Below are 22384 nucleotides of genomic sequence, written 5' to 3'. Positions count from 1 at the left end.
CAAGGAACCCCAAAGCCGTCGTGAGAAGTCGCAGGGTCTCTGGGCTCAGGAAGGCACGGGCTTGTACGCCATCCCTTGCTCCCCGCGCTGTGGTTCTGCGGGTTCTGCCAACAACCGCGCCCCATTCCCCGAGACTGGCCCGAGTCGGGCCAGCGGGTTCAGGGGAGCCTCTTGGCCTGGCCGATGTGCAGACACGTCGGGGAGGGGATGAAGGGAAGAAGGTGAGTGGGGAAGCCGGGCGGGCGTGGGGATGGGGGTGCAGGGTCCAGGAGGGCCCGAGGGGGACCAGGAGTGCCAGGGGGAGACAAAGAGCCGCCTGGAGGCGGATGGTGGGAAGACCCGGCGGGCGGGCGGGCGGGGCGCTGCCGAGTTTCTGGGTCCGGGGTCCGCGTGCGGCGGGCGGAGCTCGTGGGGCTGAAACCCGAAACCTCGGCGGGCCGCCCGGAGGAAGGAAGCGGCGGCGAGGCGGGAGGCGGCCGGGCTAGGCCCAGCGCTGCCGCGGCGGCGGCTCCGGGGTGAGCGGGGAGGATCGGGGGGCTCGGGGTGCGCGGGGCTGAGCGCCTGGTACAGGGCCGGGGGAGGCACGGGCCGGAGTTGGGGGGGGGGCGCAGGGCTGAGCTCATTGTGCGGTGCAGGGGGCGCGGATGGGAAGAGATGGAGGGGTCGGGGGCACAGTGCTGAGCCTTTGGTGGGGTGCGGCGGGGCTGAGGGTTCCGGGGCGACCCGGGCTTGCAGGCCCTTGAGAGCACAGGGCTAAGTAAGTGCTTTGTGCCCGACCCCGGAGCCGAGAGCGCATTCGGATCCCGCCCTCCGATCTGCCTCTTTGGCTCCCCGCGATCCTTTGGAGGGGCCAGGTGCCGCCTTTCAGTCCATCAGAAGTCGGGCTCTCTGTAGTGCTACTTGGGGGGCGCTTAGCTCCCTAGCGACCCTCCTCGACAGATCTTAGGGAATCAGAATCTTGGGGGGCGGTTCCCTCGGGCCAAGGGCCTTCACACCCCATCCGGGTGCAGGGGTGCTGAGCGAAGAGGTTCCAAACCTCAGTGGGTGTCCGAGAGACCTGGCCGCATCTGCCTAGGGGCGCTGTCCTCCGCCCCTCCTCCCCGCAGGTGGAGAGCGAGCTCCGATATGGCCTTGGGTGATGGGGTGGCCGCCAGTCTCCCAGTTCTGGGAAAGGGCGAGTTGGGATGTGTGCATGGATGTGTGTGTGTGTGTGTGTGTGTGTGTGTGAGTGAGAGAGAGAGAGAGCTGGGATGTGTGCATGGATATGTGTGTGTGTGTGTGAGAGAGTTGGGATGTGTGCATGGATATGTGTGTGTGTGTGTGCGCGCGCTTGTATTTGCATGTATTTTGCATGTATTGAGGAACTCCCCTAACGTTTGGACCTGGCAGCCTCTTTTCACCTGAACGAAGAGAAGGTGCTGGGGATCCCACACTGCGCCCTCAGCCCCTACCCTAGCGCCTTCATCTCTGTGATCACTACTTTCTGCTGCTTTTGCCATCATTATTTCAGCCCTTCCGATGGGGACCTGCCTTCCTTCTTGATCCTAAAACAGGTGGCTGGACCCACCGCTGGGAGGTGTAACACCTGCTGGAAGACACCCCCCCTCCCCACCTCAGTGACATTTTTCATTGCCTCAGATGCTCAGGACCGAACTTGGGAGTGAACTGGGGGAGCAGGTCCTTCTTTGCAGCTGGAACAGAAGTTCAGCACAGACAAGGGTCTGCCACCCATTTGAGGCCCTTCGTCCAGAGCCCTTCCTCTGGGTGGTGTTTGGAGGTGACTGGGGGACCCTGAGTTGCCAGAGTGTGAACCTGGGGCTCACTGAGCCATCTATCTGCTCCCCTCTTTTCTAACTAGGTCTAGGCTCATTTTCTCTGATATTTCTGTTAGCTGGGAGGGATTGGCCCGGGATTACTCTAAATTCTGTGCTCTGGAATCTCTCATGGTGCTTAGGGACCCTATGATCCACCGTGGCTCTGAGGATTGAAATGGTGTCCGCGCCCGAAAGGCCAGTGCATCAGCCTATACCGTTTCTGGGGGCTGCTACTTCCTTTACTGCATGTCCAGGTCCTTCCGCAGTGGGGCCAGAGTTCAGCCTCAAGTCAGGCATACATGTAGCACAGCTATCTCAGCCCCATCAGAGCTTTTCACAGCCAGGATCAGAGTGATAGCACAGGGGGAGGGTGTTTGCCTTGCATGAAGTTGACCTGTGTTTAAGCCCGGGTATCCAATAGGGTTTCCCGAGTCTGTCAGCAGTAATTTCTGAGCACAGAGCCAGGAGTAACCCCTGAGCACTGCTGGGTGTGGTGCATCCCTCCCCACAAAAAAAAAATAAAAATAAAAAACCTTTAATAGTGAATTATGGAAAGCCACCACACACCACACACACACACACACACACACACACACACACACACACACACACACACACACACACACACCTTGGGTCCTAAATAGGGCTTGAGTCAGGGTCTGGCATAGGCAGAAGCATAGGCATAGACATTGTACTATCGCTCTGGCCCCAAATTTTTTTTTTGTTTTTATGGGAGCTAGGGAGAAAACTCATGTCTTAAAAACTGGCAACTCAAAATATCAGGGGGGGAAATTGTAAGACGGCATTGGCTCAAAGGGTCTCAGCTTGACTTTACCGAGGGATCCCGTGTCACTCTTGGGGATCTTTAGAGGACTGTACACAGTGATGGGCATGAATTTGGGCCTCCTGCAGGCAGGGCATTTACTCAGCCATTGGAGTTGCTTCCAGGCCCTGGATTTTCATTCCTATTAATAGATAAATTAGGGGACAGAGAGATTGCACAGCAGTAGAGCGTTTGCCTTGCACGTGCCCAACCCAGGATGGACCTGGGTTTGATTCCTGACATTGCATATGGTCCCCTGTGCCTGGCAGGAGCGATTCTGAGTGCAGAGCCAGGAGTAACCCGAGTGCCATCAGGTGTGGCCCCAAAACAAACAAAAAAATTAAAAAATATGTTGCCCTTCTTTTTCAGGGGGATGGGTAGGAGGCTCCACCCAGCAGTGTTCAGGGATCAATCCTGGCAGTGTTCAGGGGACTCTATGTGGGTGCTAGGGTTAAGCCCAGATCTGCCCTGTGCAAGGCTAGTTTCTCCCCTGTGTCCTCCCCTATCTCTTCAGTCCCCAGAGCTTCATTTTAGCAATATGAGCTTGCCAGCAAACCAAGGGGAAAGAGGGGACATGAAGAGCTCAGCTGGGCAGGCAGGAGAGAGAGGGGCGCTGCTCAGGAGACAAGCTCGTTGTCCAGTACATGAGCTTCAGCACTGAGTTTGTGGTCCTGTGCATCCTCACCCCACTCCCACCGCCCATTATCCATCTCCCCAACCCAACCACCATCAGTTTTGGGCTTCACTGCTGTACAGCCCGCAGAGATGTGAGCCCCAGAACAGAGAAAGTTCAGGAAGAGGCTAGAGCTTGGGAGTCTGTGGGACCCCTGTGGGGCAGACAGTGAAGTCCTGCTCCTGTCTGGGGTGACAGGGAGCAGGAGTGAACCCAGGCATGACACCCACCCTGGAAACAACTGAGACGAGAAGGGGACCTTGGATATCCTGCTTTTCAATAGTCTGTGTGGCCCTGTCTATGGGTGTGATGGGGTGGAGACCAGTCTCTGGGTTTACTTCTGTGAGAGCAGGTGTTGCTGAAAGCTTCTCCCACCAACCCTCCCCACTCAGTTCATGAGGGATATCTGAAGCTATGAGGTACAGGCATCGACCCACCCCTTAACCCCTGGACTTAGCTGAAAGAGCATCCCAGCTGGCTCTGTTTGTGGGATTTGGGGGTATCCCTCAGCCCAAAAGTCATGTCCCTCATGAAGACACCTTTTAGAAGCTTCCTAAAAGCTGGGGTTAGGACTGGAGTTTGAGAGAGAGCAAGCACAGCGGGGAGGGCACCTGCCTTGCACACAGCTGACTGTGTTCAATCCTGGTATCCCATTTGGTCCCTGAAGCCCATAAAGAGTAATCCCCAAGAGCAGAGCAAGGAGTCATTCCTGAGCACCGCTGGGTGTGGCCCCAAAACCAAACCAAACCAAACCAAAATAGAGGAAGGTTCTGGACCAAGGCTCCCTCCTGCAGTCTGTCAGCCCAGTAAATTGACTTTGAGAGGCTGACCAGCGAGGCTGCTCCCAGGGCCAGCCTTGCTCCAACATTCTGGAAGCTCAGAAGTGGCCATTGCCCTGCCCTACCCTGGTGGTCCTATCTGAGTGTCTGGCTAGCCTTTGGGGTGGAGTAATGACACAGCCTCTGGGCCTGGCAAAGACCCAGTAGGGAAGGGTTGTGAGTCATGGTCCGCCCCTTGCTGGCCTAGAGCCACCTTCCTCTCCCTCCTGCTCCCCAAAGGTCCACCCTGGACTTGCTAGGGCTTGTGTGCACAATCCCCCCTACCCCCCCCCCCCGCCTCTTGAGGCGTAAGCACCCTGGGGACCCATGAAAGTCAATTCCTTGGGAAAAAAATGGGGGGAGGGGCTGCCAAGAACACCCACCCCTTAGCTCCCTAAAAGTCTTGTTTCCTTTTTCCCCCTTCCTCATTGGTTTTGGGGCCATGTCCTGGGGTGCTCAGGCCTGATTTCCCAGCTCTGTGCCTGGAGCCAACTCCCAGTGGTGCTGGGGTACAATGGGGGTGTTGAGATTCAAGTCTGGGGATCCTGCAAACAAATCCTGTGCTTCTGTCTCAGTATCTTAATGTTTTTCTTTTTTGAGAGATTGAATAGGAAAATGTTGTGCTTAGGAATCACTCTTCTGGGGTTTGGGAGACCCTATGTTATGTCAGGGATTAATCCAGAAGGCCTCCCTCCATGCAGACCTTTACCTTCCTCACTGGACAATTTATCTCCCCTGCCCAGAGGCCTTTTCTCCCTCCTCTTCAACCCCCACATGATAAGTTGAGCAGTTACAAATATTGTGGCTGGGGTCAGAAACAGTTGCACAGTTGACGTGGGTTTGATCCCGGTACCCCATATGGTTCCCTGAGCACTACCAGGTGTGGACCAAAAATAATGTGGAGGGGGATGAAACTCAGAGGAAAGGTATAAACTTCATCTGGGAGAGACTCCAGCTTTGACCCCCAGCACTGCAAAAGCACCACAAACAGCAGCCACCCCAGAAAAACTAAATAAAGTGGATCAAATGCAGATGGCATCTTGGGAGACAACAATTTGCGAGTGCTAGGCTGGAGAGCTGGAATAGAGATGGAATCACATGCCCTGCATGCAGCTGGCCCTGGTTCATACCGCCTAACCCCATCTCCAGCATTGTCCGGTGCAGTTCTGGAAGGCCCCAAAAATCACTGGCCCAGATAATCATTGATAGCACAGCCTCCTCATCCAGCTGCAGTGGGCCCAGCGAACTGATAGTCCCTTGGAAGTTCTCAGGCCTCCTGAGCACTGCTAGGTATAGGCACTGCTATAGTATCTTCTGCATGGGCCCAGAGTAACTCATGTTGCATAAGGAAAGAAAATGCAGACATGGACTGGAGCAATAGTACAGGGGGTAGGGTGTTTGCCTTGCATGTGGCTGACCCACATTTGATCCCCAGCATCCCATATAGTCCCCCCAAACCTGCCAGGAGTGATTTATGAGCAAGCCAGGAGTAACTGCACTGCCAGGTGTGGTCCTTCCCAAAAAAGAAAAGAAAAATGTGCTGTCTGCAAGTCTAGGACCAGATATATTTAGGAGAAAGAGCCTGTGGCTCAGGAGCAGGGACATGGCTAAGCTTACTTTGTACTGGGACTAGAACTTAAATCCCCAGTACTTTAAGGTATAGTCTAGTGTTCAGGGATCACTCCTGGTTGGGCTAGAGGGACCCAATATGGTGCCAGAGATTGAACCCAGGAGGCTCCCAAGCAGGTCTTTGCTTTCCTCCCTCTGGACAGTTTAGTTCTCCTGCCTCAAGGCTTTTGTTTTGTCTTTGAGCCTCACCTGACAGTGCTCAGGGGTTATTCCTGGTTCTGCACTCAGAAATTACTCCTGGGGCTGGAGAGATAGCATAGGATAGGGCGTTTGCCTTTCATGCAGGATGGTGGTTCAAATCCTGGCATCCCATATAGTCCCCCGAGCCTGCCAGGAGCAATTTCTGGGCGTAGAGCCAGGAGTAACCCCTGAGCGCTGCCAGGTGTGACCCAAAAACTAAAAACAAAAAAAGAAAGAAAATTACTCCTGGCAGGCTCAGTGACAAATCAAACCCAGGATGGCCATATGTGAGCCAAAAATACCCTACCAGCTATGCTATCGCTCTGTCCCCCCACCCCCCGCTAAATTTTGGGTGCTTGGAAAAAGGTGTGCTTAGGTCGAGTGGGTGCGGCCCTTACCAGCACAGGCCACTAGAGGGTAGTGTCCCCAAACGGGTCCTGAGCACCTACCTCTCTTTGCCCCACAGCTCTGCAGCATGTTCTGCCCTGTTTCTGCCCGTGTGCCCTGACCATGAGCGCCAACTCCTCCCTGGGCCATGGGAAGGAGCTGAACAACCTGACAGCCCCTGGGGCCAGCGGGGGCCCAGCAGGAATGGCTGAACTGGCAGCCATCGTGCTCATCACAGTGTTTGTGTGCCTGGGCAACCTGGTAGTGGCTGCGACACTCTACAAGAAGTCCTACCTACTGACGCTCAGCAACAAGTTCGTCTTCAGCCTGACGCTCTCCAACTTCTTGCTGGCTGTGCTTGTGCTGCCATTCGTAGTCACCAGCTCACTACGCCGGGCCTGGATTTTTGGTGTCGTCTGGTGCAACTTCTCTGCGCTCCTCTACCTACTCATCAGCTCGGCTAGCATGCTCACCCTCGGGGTCATCGCCGTTGACCGGTACGACCGCCACCCCCAACATCCACCACATCCAGAATCAGGGGTCGAGGGGAAGAGGACTGGTGGGAAGAAGCGATAAAGCAATGAAATTCATTGCTTCACCTAAAGCTGCTTGCTTGCTTGATTTGGGTTGGGGTGAAAGGGGAGCAGACCTGCTGGTGGTGCCAGGGCTGACGCCTGGCTCTCCACTCAGGGATCACTCCAGCAGGCTTAGGGGACCATATGGGATATCAGGGATTGAACCTATTGTACTATTGCTTCAGCCTCAGATTTTTTTTTTTTAAATTTTGGGCCACACCCAGCAGCGCTCAGTGGTTACTTCTGGCTCTGTGCTTAGAAATCGCTCCTGGCAGGCTTGGGGGGACCATATGGTATGCTGGGGGCCGAACAGGAGTCTGTCCAGGCTTGGTCACATGCAAGGCAAGCGCCCTACCGCTGTGCTATCTTTTTTTTTTTTTTTTTTTTTTTTTGTGGTGGTAGGGGCATACCGAGCAATGCTCAGGGTTTGCTCCTGAGCTGTGAGGCTTGCTCATTAGCGTCCTCTATTTTAAAAAAGAAAAAGGATATGTACGAGAGGGATGGAGAGATATATGCAGCAGGTAGGGCGCTTGCCTTGCACATAGTTGACTAGAGTTCAATCGCTGTCATTCCATATAGTTTCCCACACCCCCACCTCAAAGCACCCAGGTTGGCCTCATGCAAAGCAAAATCACAAGGAATGATTCCTGATCGCAGAGCCAAGAGTCAGCCTTGTGCATTGCCAGGTGTGGCCCCAAATTTAAAAAATAAATTAAAAAAGCAAGAGGAAAGATGGGACAGCTGGGAGGGCACTTACCTTGTGTGTGGCTAATCTGTTACATCCTTGGCTTTGCAAAGGGTTCCCAAAGCACCAGGGGTGTGACCCCTACCCCCCCAAAAAAGTCCATCTCCTGCAGTAGAGGGGCTGAAAGCTGTACACACACGATTCTCTCCTTCCAGGTACTACGCGGTCCTGTATCCCATGGTATACCCCATGAAGGTGACAGGGAATCGGGCCGTGATGGTGGTGGTGTACATCTGGCTGCATTCGCTCGTGGGCTGCCTGCCGCCACTCTTTGGCTGGTCGTCGGTGGAGTTCGATGAGTTCAAGTGGATGTGTGTGGCGGCGTGGCACCGCGCGCCGGGCTACACGGCCTTCTGGCAGGTGTGGTGTGCGCTGCTGCCCTTTGCAACCATGCTCGTGTGCTATGGCGTCATCTTCAGAGTGGCGCGGCTCAAGGCGCGCAAGGTACACTGCGGTACGGTGCTGGCAGTCGGCGAGGATGTGCCACGAGGCCGCAAGAACTCGGGCACGTCCACTTCGTCCTCCTCCGGCGCGTCAGGCAGCCGGCGACACCCCCTGCAAGGCGCGGCCTATTCGGCCAACCAGTGCAAAGCGCTCGTCACCATCCTGGTGGTCATTGGAGCCTTCCTGGGCACCTGGGGCCCCTACATGCTGGTCATCACATCCGAGGCGCTCTGGGGCAAGAACTCCGTGTCGCCGGCCCTAGAGACCTGGGCCACGTGGTTGTCATTCACCAGTGCCGTGTGCCACCCGCTCATCTATGGGCTCTGGAACAAGACGGTGCGCAAGGAGCTGCTTGGCCTGTGCTGCGGCTCCCGCTATTCCCGCGACACCTTCGTGCAGAGCCAGCGCACCTCGCGCCTCTTCAGCATCTCCAACCGGATCACAGGTGCGGGGAGAAAGGGCTCCAGCTGCAGTCCCATGCCTCGCAGCCGCAGTACTTTGCAGGCGATGCAGCATACATGAAGTGGGGTGGGTGGAGGTGGGCCCGGAACTCACCCTGGTTTGCCTTCTCTTGGTTGTTTTGGTGCTTTGGCAGGGCTGGGGGCGTGGACTTGAAATCAGATTTAGGACATGCAAGGTAGGTGTGTCATGGCACAGAGCTGCCACATAGCAAAAACTATTATTTTTATTAAAAAACCAAAACATTTTTTTGTTTTTGTTTTTGTTCTTTAGTTTCTTGGGCCATTGTATTCCTGGCTCTGTACTCAGGGATCACTCCTGGCAGGCTTTGGGAGCCTGTGGGATGCTGGGGATCGAATCTGGGTTGGCTTCAGGCAAAGCAAAAGTCCTACTTGCTATGCTATCACTCCAGCCCCTAAACAAAACTACCAACAACTTTTTAATTAGGCGCTAGAAAGATAATACTGTGGGTAAAACCTGATTTTAATGCAGCTAACCCCATTTGTATCCCCAGGGCTCTGAGAACAGAGCCAGGAGTAAGCCCTGAGCATCATTGGTGTGCCTCAAAAATAAAATAAAACTCCCAGCTAAACAGACTTGAAATTAAGGGTTTTAATAGCTTGTAGGCTTTCCTTTCCCGCATTTTTGTTGTTCTCCTTGCAGTCACATGGCACTTGTTTGCTGTGGCCTAGATACCATACCCTTTGTTTTAATACTGGGGGGCTCGAAAACATCTTACATGCGTGGGGCACCGCTGGGTGCCGAGAAGGGCTGTGTCACCAAGCCACCTACTCTTTAAACTTTGCCATGTTGGGGGCTGAACACAAGACCGAACCCCTAATACACATACACACTACGATGTCCATCCCTAGTCATACATGCATTTCAACAGGACATTGGGGACACCATGGATCCTACTCCTGACACATCTCTCCACAAGTGGAATTGGATTGGCAGGCCCTACCTCCCTGTGTGTCAAGCTTGTTGCAGAAGGATATAGCAGTCCCTTATCACCCCATGAATTCCCCATCCTCATAGGGGTTTCTGCTCCCATGGAGAAGAGGAAGAGAATGAGAGAATAGAGGGCAGAGGCTAAATGGGACCTGAGCCATACTGCATCCCAGCCCATCCCCGGGGGCTTGTCTGGAGACTGCCAGGCTTAGGGGACAGCCAGAAAATCGGCAGCTGTGGTCATCTTGGCTCAGCCAGGCCCTGAGTGGTTGTCTCCTGGTGAGCAACGAATATCCTGTGTGGGCTCTGCGGGCTGGGGCTGTTGATGGGTGCCAGGTTCTCTGTGGGGAACATCTCCACACTGGCCTACCACAGGAAATGCCCACCGCAGCACCAGAGAGTAAGAGCCTGTGGACAGCACCATCACAACCAGCTTTGCCTTTCAGATTTGGGCCTGTCCCCGCACCTCACCGCGCTCATGGCAGGCGGACAACTCTTGGGGAACAGCAGCAGCAGCACCGGGGACACGGGCTTCAGCTACTCCCAGGACTCAGGTGAACCTGCCATGCCCTGCCACAGCAGGCCACACTCCTATCTCTCCACCCATGCCCCCTGAAATGACATAGCCATGCCCAATCATCCTCTGCCATGGCAGGCCACGCCTCACCACTCCTCACCACACTCTTGCCATGCCTGGCATGAGAGACAGTGGCACCACTGGGGACCCAGAGCTGCAGCCCTGGGTGGGGGGACACAAGGACGGGAGTTAAGTCCATAGAGATTCCCACTGCTTTCAGGAACCGATGTGATGCTATTAGAGGATCACCCGTCCGAGGATGCAGCGCCTGCCCACTGCACTTACCCCCCCAGGAGGAGGAGCTCCGTGACCTTTGAGGATGAAGTGGAGCAGGCCAAAGGTGAGTTTCTGTGGCCTTAGGTTACAGGGCATCAGGAGAGAAAGTAGAAATTGCACAGGCAATTTTCCACCCAACCTTTGGTTCCTTCTCACAAGTGCTGGCAGCAGACACATCATAGAGCACATCAACACTTGTGCACTTTCCTGCACACACATACTTGAACACAGCTACATGCATGTGCACATTTGCACACAAGCTTCCAAGACCTGGCAGAGACCAACTTCCCCACTGGTGGCAGTTTCTCATTGGCCAACTGCCACATCCCTCTGCAACGGGATGGCACAGAGGGAGGCTAGGCCTGCCGATCTAGTACCTCTGGTGAGAAGGAGTGTCAGGAGTAGGATCCATGGTGTTCCCCAAAGTCCTGAGATGGGCAGCAGTGAGGTGTCAGTAAGGTCACACGTGGCACAGAAACAAAAACCCATTTGGCCAAATGCTTGCAGCATCCACATCCTCCCACACTGCCCCTTTGAGACCAGGAGGGTGACAAGGGACAGCCACCTGCATCCTGGCCCCTTGATGACACACCTCTGCCTTCTCCCTCAGAAGCTTCCAGAAATCCCATCAATGTGAAAGCCGACGTGCACAAGTCCCTGGACAGCTATGCCGCCAGCCTGGCCAGGGCCATAGAGGCAGAGGCCAAGATGAACCTGTTCGGGGAGGACGCCCTGCCTGGGATCCTGGTGGCTGTGCGGCCCAGCCTGGGGTCCGGCTTTGGGGGCCGTCGAGGCAGCAGGACGCCAGGCCCACGGCCTCAGCTGCAGAGCATTGAGGAAGGGGACGTGTTAATGGCACAGCAGGGCTGAGGGGTGATGAACCAACACAGCTGTCAGAGGACACGGACACCCCCGCTCTCCCTTGCCAGGAACATTAGTGTGGGGAGGCCCGGTCTGCTTCCCAGATCCCTGATGGAAGCAGAGATGTGCAAAATGGAGCAAAGTGGAATGGCTTTTGGGGTGGCACTCTGCCAGGCCTTTCATCTTCACCACACAAGGGTCTCACATCCTTCAAACACCACTGACTGGACCGTAGGGAGTACTGGGGCCTCCTCCCTCCCTCTACCTCTTCTGTCTACTCAACAGGAGAGAAGCCACACAGAAGAAAGAGCAAATGCATGTCTCTTTGGGCCAGTGAGCCCATCTTGCTGAGGGGTTGGGAGCTGCACTTTCTGGGGAGACAGGTTCCGAGGAGGGACCCCAGATGGGAGATCGACCTGAGACCTGAGTCTCCTGGGTTCAGCCTGCTCCCCAGGCCCCTGGAAGAGAGGGACAACCTTGGGAAAGCTCGTGGAGAGAGAACCCCAGCCGTATTGACATGAAGGGACTAGAGAACTGAATGCTCGTTGAGGCAGGAGGAGCTGGGCCCCATTCCTGACACCAGAGGGCTCCAGGAATGATCCCTGAGCACACTAGATGTGGTCCCACCCTCTCCCAGCTTTGAGACAGTGTGGACACAGTGGTAAGGGTACACTAGCTTCGGGGAGAGCCAAACCTTGCCCTGGGCATTCTGTCAACTAGGTTGCATAGTCACAGGGACTAGGGTTCATGGCCTAGGTCATGCCAGGGGTCTCCAGCCAAGCCCCAGACCAAGCAGACTCATCTGGAAATAGTCACCAGATGTTGTGGATGGATTTTTTTCCCCAAAAGTAAAGTGTTTAGGATTCTTGTAAATCAGTATTTATAAACAAGGGTTTAGACTAGTTTGTTTAACCATTAAAGTCACTTTTGGCATGTATAGCTGTGGTCCTTGTCCATTTGTACTTGGCTGAGGGCTTGGGATTGATTCCTCCTTAGTCCTCAAGGCTCCAAGGATACCCGATCCCAGCTGAAAGGTCAAGGGAGGGGTGACATTCCCTGGCATGCCGGTAGGAAAGATGGGAAGGATGCTGAAGGACAGGAAGTTAGAAAAGCCCTTCTTGGAGCTTCACCACGAAGAGGGCAAGTGTAAAGAGAGGTTCCAACTCAGGAGACAAGGGTCGCAAAGAACTGAAAGCTGTTCAGAACACCCAGGATGAAGTCACACTCCAGGAATCTAAACAACCAATTCCTTTAATTGAAAGCAACAAACATGCGAATGGCAAGTGTAGAAACTTCTCAGGACCAATGGTCCCCGTGGCACTGGCCTGGCCCCTGCACTCCCCCAGCCCTGCAGATATATTGCACTTTGCATTCCTAGCACTTCTAAGGCATGGCCAAAGTTTTCCAAACATTTTGCTAGTCTCGTTTTTCAAATGCTTCCAAATTCATGCACACAACCATTCCACAGCAACGTTGGGGTTGCCCTCTCTTCCTGAGAGGGCAAATACTCCCCAAAACCACAACCTTAAAATTGCACGAAAGATCCGTAAAGAAATCAGAATAAATGTTGGACCAGCAAAGTGCTTGCCAAGAACCCGTCACTCCTCATCCTCATTGTCATTCTCCTGCCCGGAGCCTTCAGATCGGTCCCCATCCAGGCGGTCTGAAAGACACAGGAGAGGCTGAGAGCAGTGCAGGGCCACACACACATGCGCACCCTGGAGGGTGCAGTGAAATTGGTCCCAAGCCCTAAGATGGCCAATGTCTTATCTCCAGGGACAGAGTGACTATGCCAGGATGTGGTAGGGGAGGCCTCACCCACTCACCTGCCCGGATGTGGTTGAGGGAAGCCAGCATCCTCAGCATGAAGGAGGCAGGCACAGTAATGGTATTGCGCGTCTCCTCCAGCATAAGCTCATTGCGAGTGATGACCTAGGGGATAGGCCAGGTGGCATATGAGGGTGGCAGGGCCACCCCCAAACTTCTACTTGGCATTTCTGTACATTTCTGTGTGGGAGACTAGCACAGGGGCCTGAATTCTTCATGGCCACCTCATGGGCTGACTGGAGAAGGGCACAGAGCTTTGTCCCAGCTGGCCAGAGCAGTCTGCAGTTATCCCTGGGTGTAGCCGTCACACCCCACCTCCAATGTATAAGCATCTCAAGAACAGAGTGAAACAGGTCCACAATAATAAAAATCTTACCTCATCAGCAAGTTTTCGGTTAAAAATCCTCGATTCTTCCAGTGGTGACCAGATCTTTATGTCATAATCTATGCCAGATGAGGCAAGAACTAGCAATGGAAAAGACACGTTAACAAGAGCTCAGAGACTTGGTGGAAGTGAGACACACACAAGAGACACAGCTGAGCAGCAGTGGACAGGGGGACCAGGGCTGGGAACATTACAGAAACCTGTCCCCCAGAAGCTGAAGGCCTGAAGGTCTTCTGCAACCACACACTCTATTTCCTCACTGGCTGTTCTTTCCTAAGCCTGTGAGCAATTTCAAGTGGGAGGCAGAGCAAGTGAGCAACTTTGTTCCAGAAAAGTCTTTAGACTTAGAAAACTACAGAGGTTCAGTTTGGGTGAGTAGTGACTAGCCAATCCAATAAAATTTCAGGAAATATTAGAAGAAGAAAATGTTTTGTTTTGGGGACACACCCAGCTGTTACTCCTGGCCCTGCACTCAGAAATCACTCCTAACAGGCTCGGGAGACCATATGGTATGCTAGAGATTGAACCTGGGTTCATTCCGGGTAGGCCGCATGCAAGGCAAATGCCCTACCTCTGTGCTATCACTCCGGCCCCAAGAAATATTTTTTGTTTTGGGGCCACACCCAACAGCGTTCTTGGCTCTGCACTCAGGGATCACTCCTGGCAGGGTGCTAAACAGGGGCATTTAGCAAGGCTGTTTAGTTAAGGCAAGTTCCCTACCTGCTATTTACTGTTCTGTCCCTACAGATCAACTCTTTTTTGGGGGGAAGAGGAGGGAAGGGTCACCTGGCAGAACTTTCTCCTGGCTCTGCACTCAAGAATCACACTTGGTAAAGCTCTGAGAACCATATGTAATGGCAAGAATTGAGGGGCCGGAGAGATAGCATGGAGGTAAGGCGTTTGCCTTTCATGCAGGAGGTCATCGGTTCGAATCCCGGCGCCCCATATGGTCCCCCGTGCCTGCCAGGAGCAATTTCTGAGCCTGGAGCCAGGAATAACCCCTGAGCACTGCCGGGTGTGACCCAAAAACCACAAAAAAAAAAAAAAAAAAAAAAAGAATTGAACCTAAGTCAACTACATGCAAAGCAAGTGCCCTTAGTCCTTCCAACTACTCCATCACTCTGGCCTGTAGGTTTTGTTTTAATTTTGTTTTGTTTTAAACATAAGAAGACCAAGCTGACTTCAGTGGCTGCCAAGCTGCTCTGGGCTGTCCTTATTCTCTTATATTAGTTGTGGTACCTGTCTATGTCATCTTGAGGCTGGAGAAATAGCACAGCCAGTAGGGCGTTTGCCTTGCAAGTGGCTGGCCCAGGACCAACGGTGGTTCGAATCCCGGCATCCCATATGGTCCTCTGAGCCTGCCAGGAACGATTTCTGAGCAGAGAGCCAGGGCCCAGAGCGCCGCCGGGTGTGGCCCCCCAAAACAAACAAACAAGCAAACAATGATGTCATCTTACTTGGGTCAAAGGGATGTGGTTGCAGGCAGTTCACCACGTGATTATCAGCTTCCAGAAGCATCAAATGCTCAGCAGTATGGCGGTCCCAGATGAAGATATGGCCACAGTCAGAACCACTCATTACAAAGTTAGCACCCCAGAAATTGGCTTCTTTGATCTAAGGGTTAAACAAAAGGAAAGTTACATGAGACGTCACATCAGTTTCATGAAAACAAAGGCTCTTGGGCCCGGAGAGATAGCACAGCAGCGTTTGCCTTGCAAGCAGCCAATCCAGGACCAAAGATGGTTGGTTCGAATCCCGGTGTCCCATATGGTCCCCTGTGCCTGCCAGGAGCTATTTCTGAGCAGACAGCCAGGAGTAACCCCTGAGCACCGCCAGGTGTGGCCCAAAGAAACCAAAAAAAAGAAAAGAAAACAAAGGCTCTTAAAGTAACATATATGAGTTCACTCCCACTAGTAAAATCAAATGAATGAAAAGCCTTATTTGTGAACATCTATATACAGTGATGGATTCCCCGAAGGGCTGAGGCCGGAAGTAATGGGCATCCCCTGCTTAAGGGGAAAGGCTGACAGGTGCCTGCATCCATTCACAGGAATCCCTGCTGAGCCCTATAGATGGTGATGAACTTTCCAAAAATGGTCCCATTTCAGCTCTATGAGATCATAAAAATTCATAGAAAAATGGAATCCTTCCCTGTGTTTTGCATAATGTCAGAAGAACCAAAAGTGCCGGTCTTTCTATAAGCTGTTAGAAGGGAAGCTTGTAACAGAGATCTACTTCTCTGAGGCAAGGGTTATACATTGGGATAGTCATGCAACCCTTTTAGTGAACCACACACAAATAGACATCAAAGACGTTCGTTCTCCACACCAGGATTCCTCCACTCATTCTATCCAAAATAGCAGCTGCTCCTTTGCTTGTTTTGGGGAAATAAAAGCCAGTTTTAGTGTTTTTTGAGCAACTGTTAGATTTCTCTTACCTTCTATTATTTTTTTCACTCCCACCCTTCATTATTTTCTTTTTACTTCTTTTTTTTTTTTTTTTTTTTGGTTTTTGGGTCATAACCAGTGATACACAGAGGTTACTCCTGGCTCGGTGCTTAGAAATGGCTCCTGGCTTTGGGGGACCATATGCGATGCCGGGGATTGAACCCAGGTTCGTCCTGGGTCAGTGTGTGCAAGGCAAATGCCCTACCAATGTGCTATCTCTCCAGCCCCTTTCATTATTTTCACCTGAAATTTTAACTGGCAAAATGCCCAAGTCTTATTTATAAAGTGGCTAATAAGATGGTGCTTTAAAAGTACAAACAGGTCATTGTGCTGATGCTATCCTCAGAAAGAGGGAATTATTTCCCCATGGGCTGTACCCAAACTTTCTGTCCATATTCTGTAGAAAGGATATGTAAAGTGGGTTCTCTAAATCTTTTTTGCTAATTCAGTGACTTTGAGAAGAGAACTTTTTAAGCTATAAATACCTCAAAGAAATAGTTTTGCTGATCATCTTGAGTTTCTTACTAATTAATATTAACTTCGTCTAAAAGACAGAGTAAAGAAAACTTCACTTGTCAATATTAACAGGATTAGAATGCCAGCAATCTGAACCGGCATTGCAAAGAAGCTGGTTCTCATCCTCTCACAAGCCAACAAAGGACTTGAAAAGGAGCTCAAACAGAATTTACTCTAGGAGAAGAACCTGAGTACGGCCAGAAGTAATCACTGAGAGAAAAGAGCAGGAATTGTATGTCAGGAGAGTCTTACCACGTTTCCTCAAGGGCCGGGTGAGGGAAGTGAACTGAGGGCCCCAAGGAGCAAGCTGGGTAGGAGCAGCTTAGCAGGCACAGGGCGGACAACCATCAGGACAAAAGATTCCCATTGCAATGCCCATCTCTGGGGGGAGGGAGGGAAGTGTGAGTACCATTGTCCGGGAGTTGCGGTGGCCCTTGTACACCATCTTCACCAGGGGCCTTCGAATGTTCAGCGTGTCCAACTCTTCCATTTCTTTCCTCTCTTTCCTCCGCCTAAAAAACTCCTGAATACGGGCCACAGCAGAACGCCTAGGAGAAAAAGCCAAAATCAGCAAACACTCATGGGCCATGAAGGAAGCTCCGCAAGTTGCAGTGGGCCCTAATCTCAGAAGGTAGAGCTGGCCTGAGAGCAGTGGAAGGGAGAGGATAATGGGGAGAGGTACTGGATTTGGGAGGCAGGACAGGCACCAGGTGTACTCGCTTTGAAAGGGCTGTTTCCTGGGGCCACAGCAATAGCACAGCAGAGAGGGTGCCTGCTTTGCACATGGCCAACCCAGGTTCAATTCCAGGCACCTCAGCACTACCTATGGTCCCTGAGTCCTGCCAGCAATGATCCCTGAGCACCACCAGGAATAGCTTCAAAACACAACATAAGGGCCATTTTCAAAAACCATGAAACAGAGCAAAAGTCAGCTGAATTCTCTCCCTTCAGCAAATCCAGGAGATTCGCCTTCTATTCCGCAGGGACAGACCAGCAGGTGCTATGACAGGACTGGATTCCTGCCTGGTCCCTGTCACACATAGGCCATGTTAATGCCGACCCACCTGTCACCAGGTCCAGTCCGGTAGCGCGCCCCGGGGATTAGGACTGGGTCGTCGTCGCTGTCATCTGTGTCCTGGAGAGTGGAGTCACAGGCTCCTGCCTCCTGACTTGAGGACCCGATGGCTTCCAGTGGAGCCGGAGGTTCCAAGGTGGTAGGTTCGGGGCTGGTCTGCTTTGAGGTCCCAGTGTCCTGGAGCTGCTTGGCAGAGGAGGAGTCTTTGGCAGTGCAGCCATGTGTCTCTTCTGGCTCAGGTTCCGGCTCCAAGCAGCGCTCAGCAGCCTGTGCTGTGGGAGAGAACAACTCCAGTAAGTTAGTAGTAGTGGTGAGAGGGTCATCAGGCGCCCCACTAAGAGTCTCACTCTCTTACATGGGGACCCACTGGCAAATGCCTCTAAAGAAGAGGGGACACAGGCAGACCCAGCTCCCAGAAAAACCACGCACCTGTATCTGTGTCCTGGGGGCTGGGGTGCAGGTTCACATCTGCATCCGTATCCAGGGGGCTGGGAAGTGAGCTCACGCCTGCATCTGGGTCCAGGGGGCTAGGATGTGGGCTCACACCTGTGTCTGTATCCAGGGGGCTGGGTTGTGAGCTGATGCCTGCACCTGCATCTGGGGGGCTGGGGTGCCAGCTCACACCTTTGTTTGCATCTGGGGGGCTGGGGAGCTCATTCGCACCTGCAGGTGCATCAGGAAGGCTGGGGTGCAGGCTCACACCTGTGTCTATATCCTGGGGGTTGCGTTGCAGGCTCACACCTGCATCTGGGGGGCTGGGGTGCTGGCTCTCCCGCTCCTGGGAAGCATCCTCTGGACATATTGCTGTGGCCTTTGAGGGGCACTCAGGCATGCCTGTGGAAGCAGATGGAAAGAACCCCCATTTCTGAGAGTGCTCTGGTGTATGTCCGTGTCGTTCTTTGGCCCAGAGGACACCTATCACTCCCCAGAAGCTGAGTTTCTCCATCCGTTTCCTGCATATTTGGCATGGTCTGCAACATCAAGCAAACGCTGCCTACCTGATTGCATTCCCTGCCCTGGCCATGTGCTTACCAGGCCATTCTGCCCTATTTTGCTCCTTCTGGGGGGCAACAAGGGTGGCCGGTTCATTCCACAAGGAACAGTGATGCCATGGGGCAAAACAGGGTGTAGCTTAGCTTTATTCCTGCTTCTCCTCTGTAAACCCCGCAGCAGGGAATGGACTGACTCCTTGGGGACAGAGGTCACCAAACTCACTGCTCAGTATAGTCTCCGTATAGCCCCAGTATAGACCTGGTCAATCACCTGAGGGGCCCCTGGCAAACGTCCAAGGACAGTCCCTGCTTGGACAGGTAGAGTTGCGCATGGGGGAGGGTAGGTACTTCAGAAGAAAACTGCAGGCAGGCGGGCATAACCCCCACCTGGGCTCCCCACTGACCAATGCAAGTGTCCACTTACCTGACCCAATGTCTCCTTCAGGGGGCAACCCTGAGCTCTGGGGGCCCAATGAATCGTCATGCCCCTCAGCCTTGCAGCGGCCCCCATGTCCACGGGAAGTCGAGGCAGTGTTGCTCCTGTGGGTAGACAATGAAGCGGGCCTAATAGGTGAGGGTGCTGTGACCTGCAGGGTCACTTAATTTCATAACCAGAGACAAGCACTCCCAAATTCTGACCACGGATATTGGGCAGGGCTTAGTCTTAAAGAGCAAAAACCCAGGTGCTGACTCCAATCCACTTTTATCTTAAAAACACTTATACACACAAAAGGACAATCTCTTTCCAAGTGATCTATTACCTGGTCTGCACCATCTTATCTTGGTTTGTCCCAGTCTATATCTTTTGCTAGATCTGTGCTAGACAATCTATCATCTGATCTGCACCGGCTTATCTTGGTTTGTCTCTATCGGTCTGATCTGCCTTTCCCTGAATTTTAGTTGACCCTCTCCTATAGCTGGTTCACTCTCTCCAAATCTTCAGTGGTCCCCTAACTCATGTCCTGTCTTTTTTTGCAGTGCTGAGAATAGAATTCAGGTCCTCCACTTGCAAGGCCTCTACTCTATCATTGAGTCACACTCTTGGTCTCTCTGGGTCTCTTTCAGATGTCATTGTCTAGACATTTCTTTGGGCTCTGAACTGTCGTTGGAAGATGACATTCTACTTTAGACTATGCATGGTTCAGCTAAGAAGTACTGAAGCTCTGAGGGGTTGAATGCCAGGTTTTTTATGGTCTTATAACCACCTGGACGGCCCTGCTAGAATTCTTGCTAATGTAACCTAGTCTGAATTCAAGAAACCATCTTTTGTTGTTTTTAGGCCACATCCAGCTGCGCTCTGGGCTCACTGCTGGCTCTAAATTCAGGCCTGAGACCATTCCTGATGATCTGGGATGCTGAGGATAAAGCCTGGGTCCACTGCATGAGAGGCAAACATCCTGCCTGCTGTACTATCACTCCAGTCCCAAGGAATCATGATTTTCATGTAACAGACCAGAGTTTGATCCTTAGCATCTCATCATACTGGTTGCCCAAGCACCACTGGGTGTGGACCTACTCCAAAAAAAGGGAGATCATATATATATATATATATATATATATATATATATATATATATATTTAAAGAAACCAAATTCTTTAAAGTGGTTCAAGTGAGAGGAGTTTGAGGAGTTTGGGGAAAAAAAAAGGGCAGTGGCTAGGGAATTACCTAGTTACCTAATTACCCAGTGGAATTACCTAATAATTTTCCACGTATACAGCCTTCTGTGTAAGGAGACTGGGTACAAAAAAAAATAAGAGTAAAAAAGGGTAATGATTTAAGATAAAATTAAATTCACAGAGGGGCCGGAGAGATAGCATGGAGGTAAGGCGTTTGCCTCTCATGCAGGAGGTCATCGGTTCGAATCCCGGCGTCCCATATATGGTCCTCCCGTGCCTGCCAGGAGCAATTTCTGAGCCTGGAGCCAGGAATAACCCCTGAACACTGCCGGGTGTGACCCAAAAACCACAAAAAAAAAAAAAAAAAATTAAATTCACAGAAATCAATGTTTTCTTACACTTAAAGTCTGGGAAAAAGAAACTTGGTTGGAGCGATAGCACAGCAGTAGTGTTTGCCTTGCATGCAGCCTACCTGGGATGGACCCAGGTTCCATCCCTGGCTTCCCATAGAGTTCCCTGAGCCTGCTAGGAACAGTTTCTGAGTGCAGAACCAGAAGTGATCCCTGAGCACCACTAGGTATGCACCCAAAAAAATAAAAGGAAAAAGAAAGAAAAAGAAACTTAAGCACTAGAACAACATTAATTAGAGACAAATAGCAGTGATTCCAAAATAATGCAAATCTACCAGGAACTTTTGGACAAGACTGTAGAAAATCCTTTCAAGTTAATTGCTGAAGTAATTTTGAATTATTTTGAAGGACAGCTATGTGTGATATCTTTGGAAACAATGTGTACACAGGTCTCTCCTTCACACAGAGAAAAATAGGAATAAGGCTATCCCAGGCATGAGTCACTTTAGTAGGATCACTACACGCATTTTTTCATAAACTTTTCTCAAGATTCTAGATTGTTTGGGCAATGAGCATGTATTTCTTTTGAACAAAAAGGAATACAGAGCTTTTTGGTAAAGAGAAGCCAATGAGACAGATGGATCTCCCTCCACACCTACCCCCCAACTGCAAAAGTGATGTGACAGGCATAAATTAATACTTAGTATATACTAGGATATTTGCAGCTGTGCAGTATTGATAGGAACAGGGGTCTGTTAGTGGAAGAGACAAATAACCAAGTCACACATTTATTTGTCATGTTAATATGGCATTTCAAGTCACAGAAACACAGATCGTCCAGTAGTTTCATTTCTCATGATGAAACACACCATAGTGGGTGAAATTGTTGGTTAATACGAAACCAGGGTCCTATTAAGAGGGAGATGGAAGCTGCTTTATTTCCCATTTCCTCAAGGCTCCCAGGGAACACCAAGCCCCTTGCCGCAGGAAAACTGAGACACAAACACAAACGAGGAAAATCGTTGCCACAAACAGAGACAAACGCTGTTCTCCTGACGCAGCTCTGACTGACTTGGCAGCTCACAACACTTAGCAAGGGGACGGGGTAGCTCTGAGAGGCCAGCAGTGGTTGGGAGCTGGTAGGTGAAGCACCTGGTGGCCTTTCAGCCTCACCAGCAGCAGGACACATAGGACTCACAGACACTGCAGCTCCTCCTGGGGCTCAGAACCCCAGTTCCTGACAAGGGTGCGCTGTGCTTCCAAAGAAAAGCGAACCTGGGAAGAACTGGGTACGTAGGATAAGCAATTCCGTTTTAACCTCTCAGTGCTGAGTGAGGACGCCCAGGCACACACCTGCACGTGTGTAAGTGTGCGTGTATATGCCACGTGATAAAGAACACTTGATATTGATATTGAGCATGAGGACAGGATTCTTGGGCTCTGGGTCAAGAAGAAAAATGAAAAGCCACTTTTAAAGGATGAGTGTAAGTGAGGTGGACTCCTCAAAAAGTGCTCAGCTGAGAATCTTGACATGCTCTTGCCCTTTCCACAAGAACAGGAGGCGAAAGCAGACAACATATCTATGGGCAAAAGCTGGTGACATTCAGGGACGGGTACCAGCTGTTGAGAGAGCTGGAGCAACCCAAGGGCTGTTGCCCACCCGAGTGTTCCTGGGGATCCGGGTCCAGTACCTCTGCTACTCCCTCCACTGTTTTCTACCTGAGCCCTTCAAGCCCCTCCCAGAAGGTCCCACCTCTCCGAACATTCTGCCCAATGGCGGCGGGTGCACAGTTTGCTCCTCCTTCTTCCCCTTTCTCCTTTGACCAGATACCGCCTTGGTAATGGCTCCCCATCTCTTCTCTGTTCTGCTTTCTCCTTCCCACAGTCCTTAGTCTTGTTTACCCACCCGTGGGTCTCCTCCATGACCAATAACACTGTACTGGGCGGGAAACAAAGCACTGCC

General features: G+C 52.0%; 2 protein-coding genes across 2 annotated transcripts in view; one reads left to right on the top strand and one right to left on the bottom strand.

The window, feature by feature from the left end:
* The first annotated feature begins 482 nt into the window (after positions 1-482).
* On the top strand, positions 483-11700 carry GPR161 (G protein-coupled receptor 161). The gene is made up of 6 exons (XM_049776659.1): positions 483-515; positions 6404-6821; positions 7800-8533; positions 9945-10052; positions 10296-10415; positions 10962-11700. Exons 2-6 carry the CDS (start codon positions 6448-6450, stop codon positions 11219-11221), a joined length of 1596 nt encoding a protein of 531 aa, XP_049632616.1. The 5' UTR covers positions 483-515; positions 6404-6447; the 3' UTR covers positions 11222-11700.
* Positions 11701-12710: 1010 nt separating this feature from the next.
* The window catches only part of DCAF6 (DDB1 and CUL4 associated factor 6), a 55441-nt gene continuing 45767 nt past the window's right edge, over positions 12711-22384 (bottom strand). Inside the window, exons 14-21 of the mRNA XM_049776431.1 lie at positions 18879-18994; positions 17892-18296; positions 17452-17734; positions 16797-16935; positions 14882-15038; positions 13416-13504; positions 13039-13144; positions 12711-12875 (exon numbers count right to left, since the gene is read on the bottom strand). Of these exons, the coding sequence (XP_049632388.1) occupies positions 12811-12875; positions 13039-13144; positions 13416-13504; positions 14882-15038; positions 16797-16935; positions 17452-17734; positions 17892-18296; positions 18879-18994 (1360 nt within the window). The 3' untranslated portion in view covers positions 12711-12810. The remainder of the gene's footprint in view (positions 12876-13038; positions 13145-13415; positions 13505-14881; positions 15039-16796; positions 16936-17451; positions 17735-17891; positions 18297-18878; positions 18995-22384) is intronic.

Source organism: Suncus etruscus, chromosome 7 (assembly GCF_024139225.1).
Source record: "Suncus etruscus isolate mSunEtr1 chromosome 7, mSunEtr1.pri.cur, whole genome shotgun sequence".
Taxonomy (NCBI): domain Eukaryota; kingdom Metazoa; phylum Chordata; class Mammalia; order Eulipotyphla; family Soricidae; genus Suncus; species Suncus etruscus.
The sequence above is the reverse complement of the archived record's forward strand: the minus strand, read 5'-3'. Positions and strand labels throughout refer to the sequence as shown.

Bases quoted from the DNA above. Each gene is read 5' to 3' on its own strand.
- GPR161 (XM_049776659.1), top strand. From the start codon at position 6,448: ATGAGCGCCAACTCCTCCCTGGGCCATGGGAAGGAGCTGAACAACCTG. The intron at 6,822-7,799 runs GTACGACCGCCA...CTCTCCTTCCAG, and splicing joins GGGGTCATCGCCGTTGACCG to GTACTACGCGGTCCTGTATC. The intron at 10,416-10,961 runs GTGAGTTTCTGT...CTTCTCCCTCAG, and splicing joins TGAAGTGGAGCAGGCCAAAG to AAGCTTCCAGAAATCCCATC.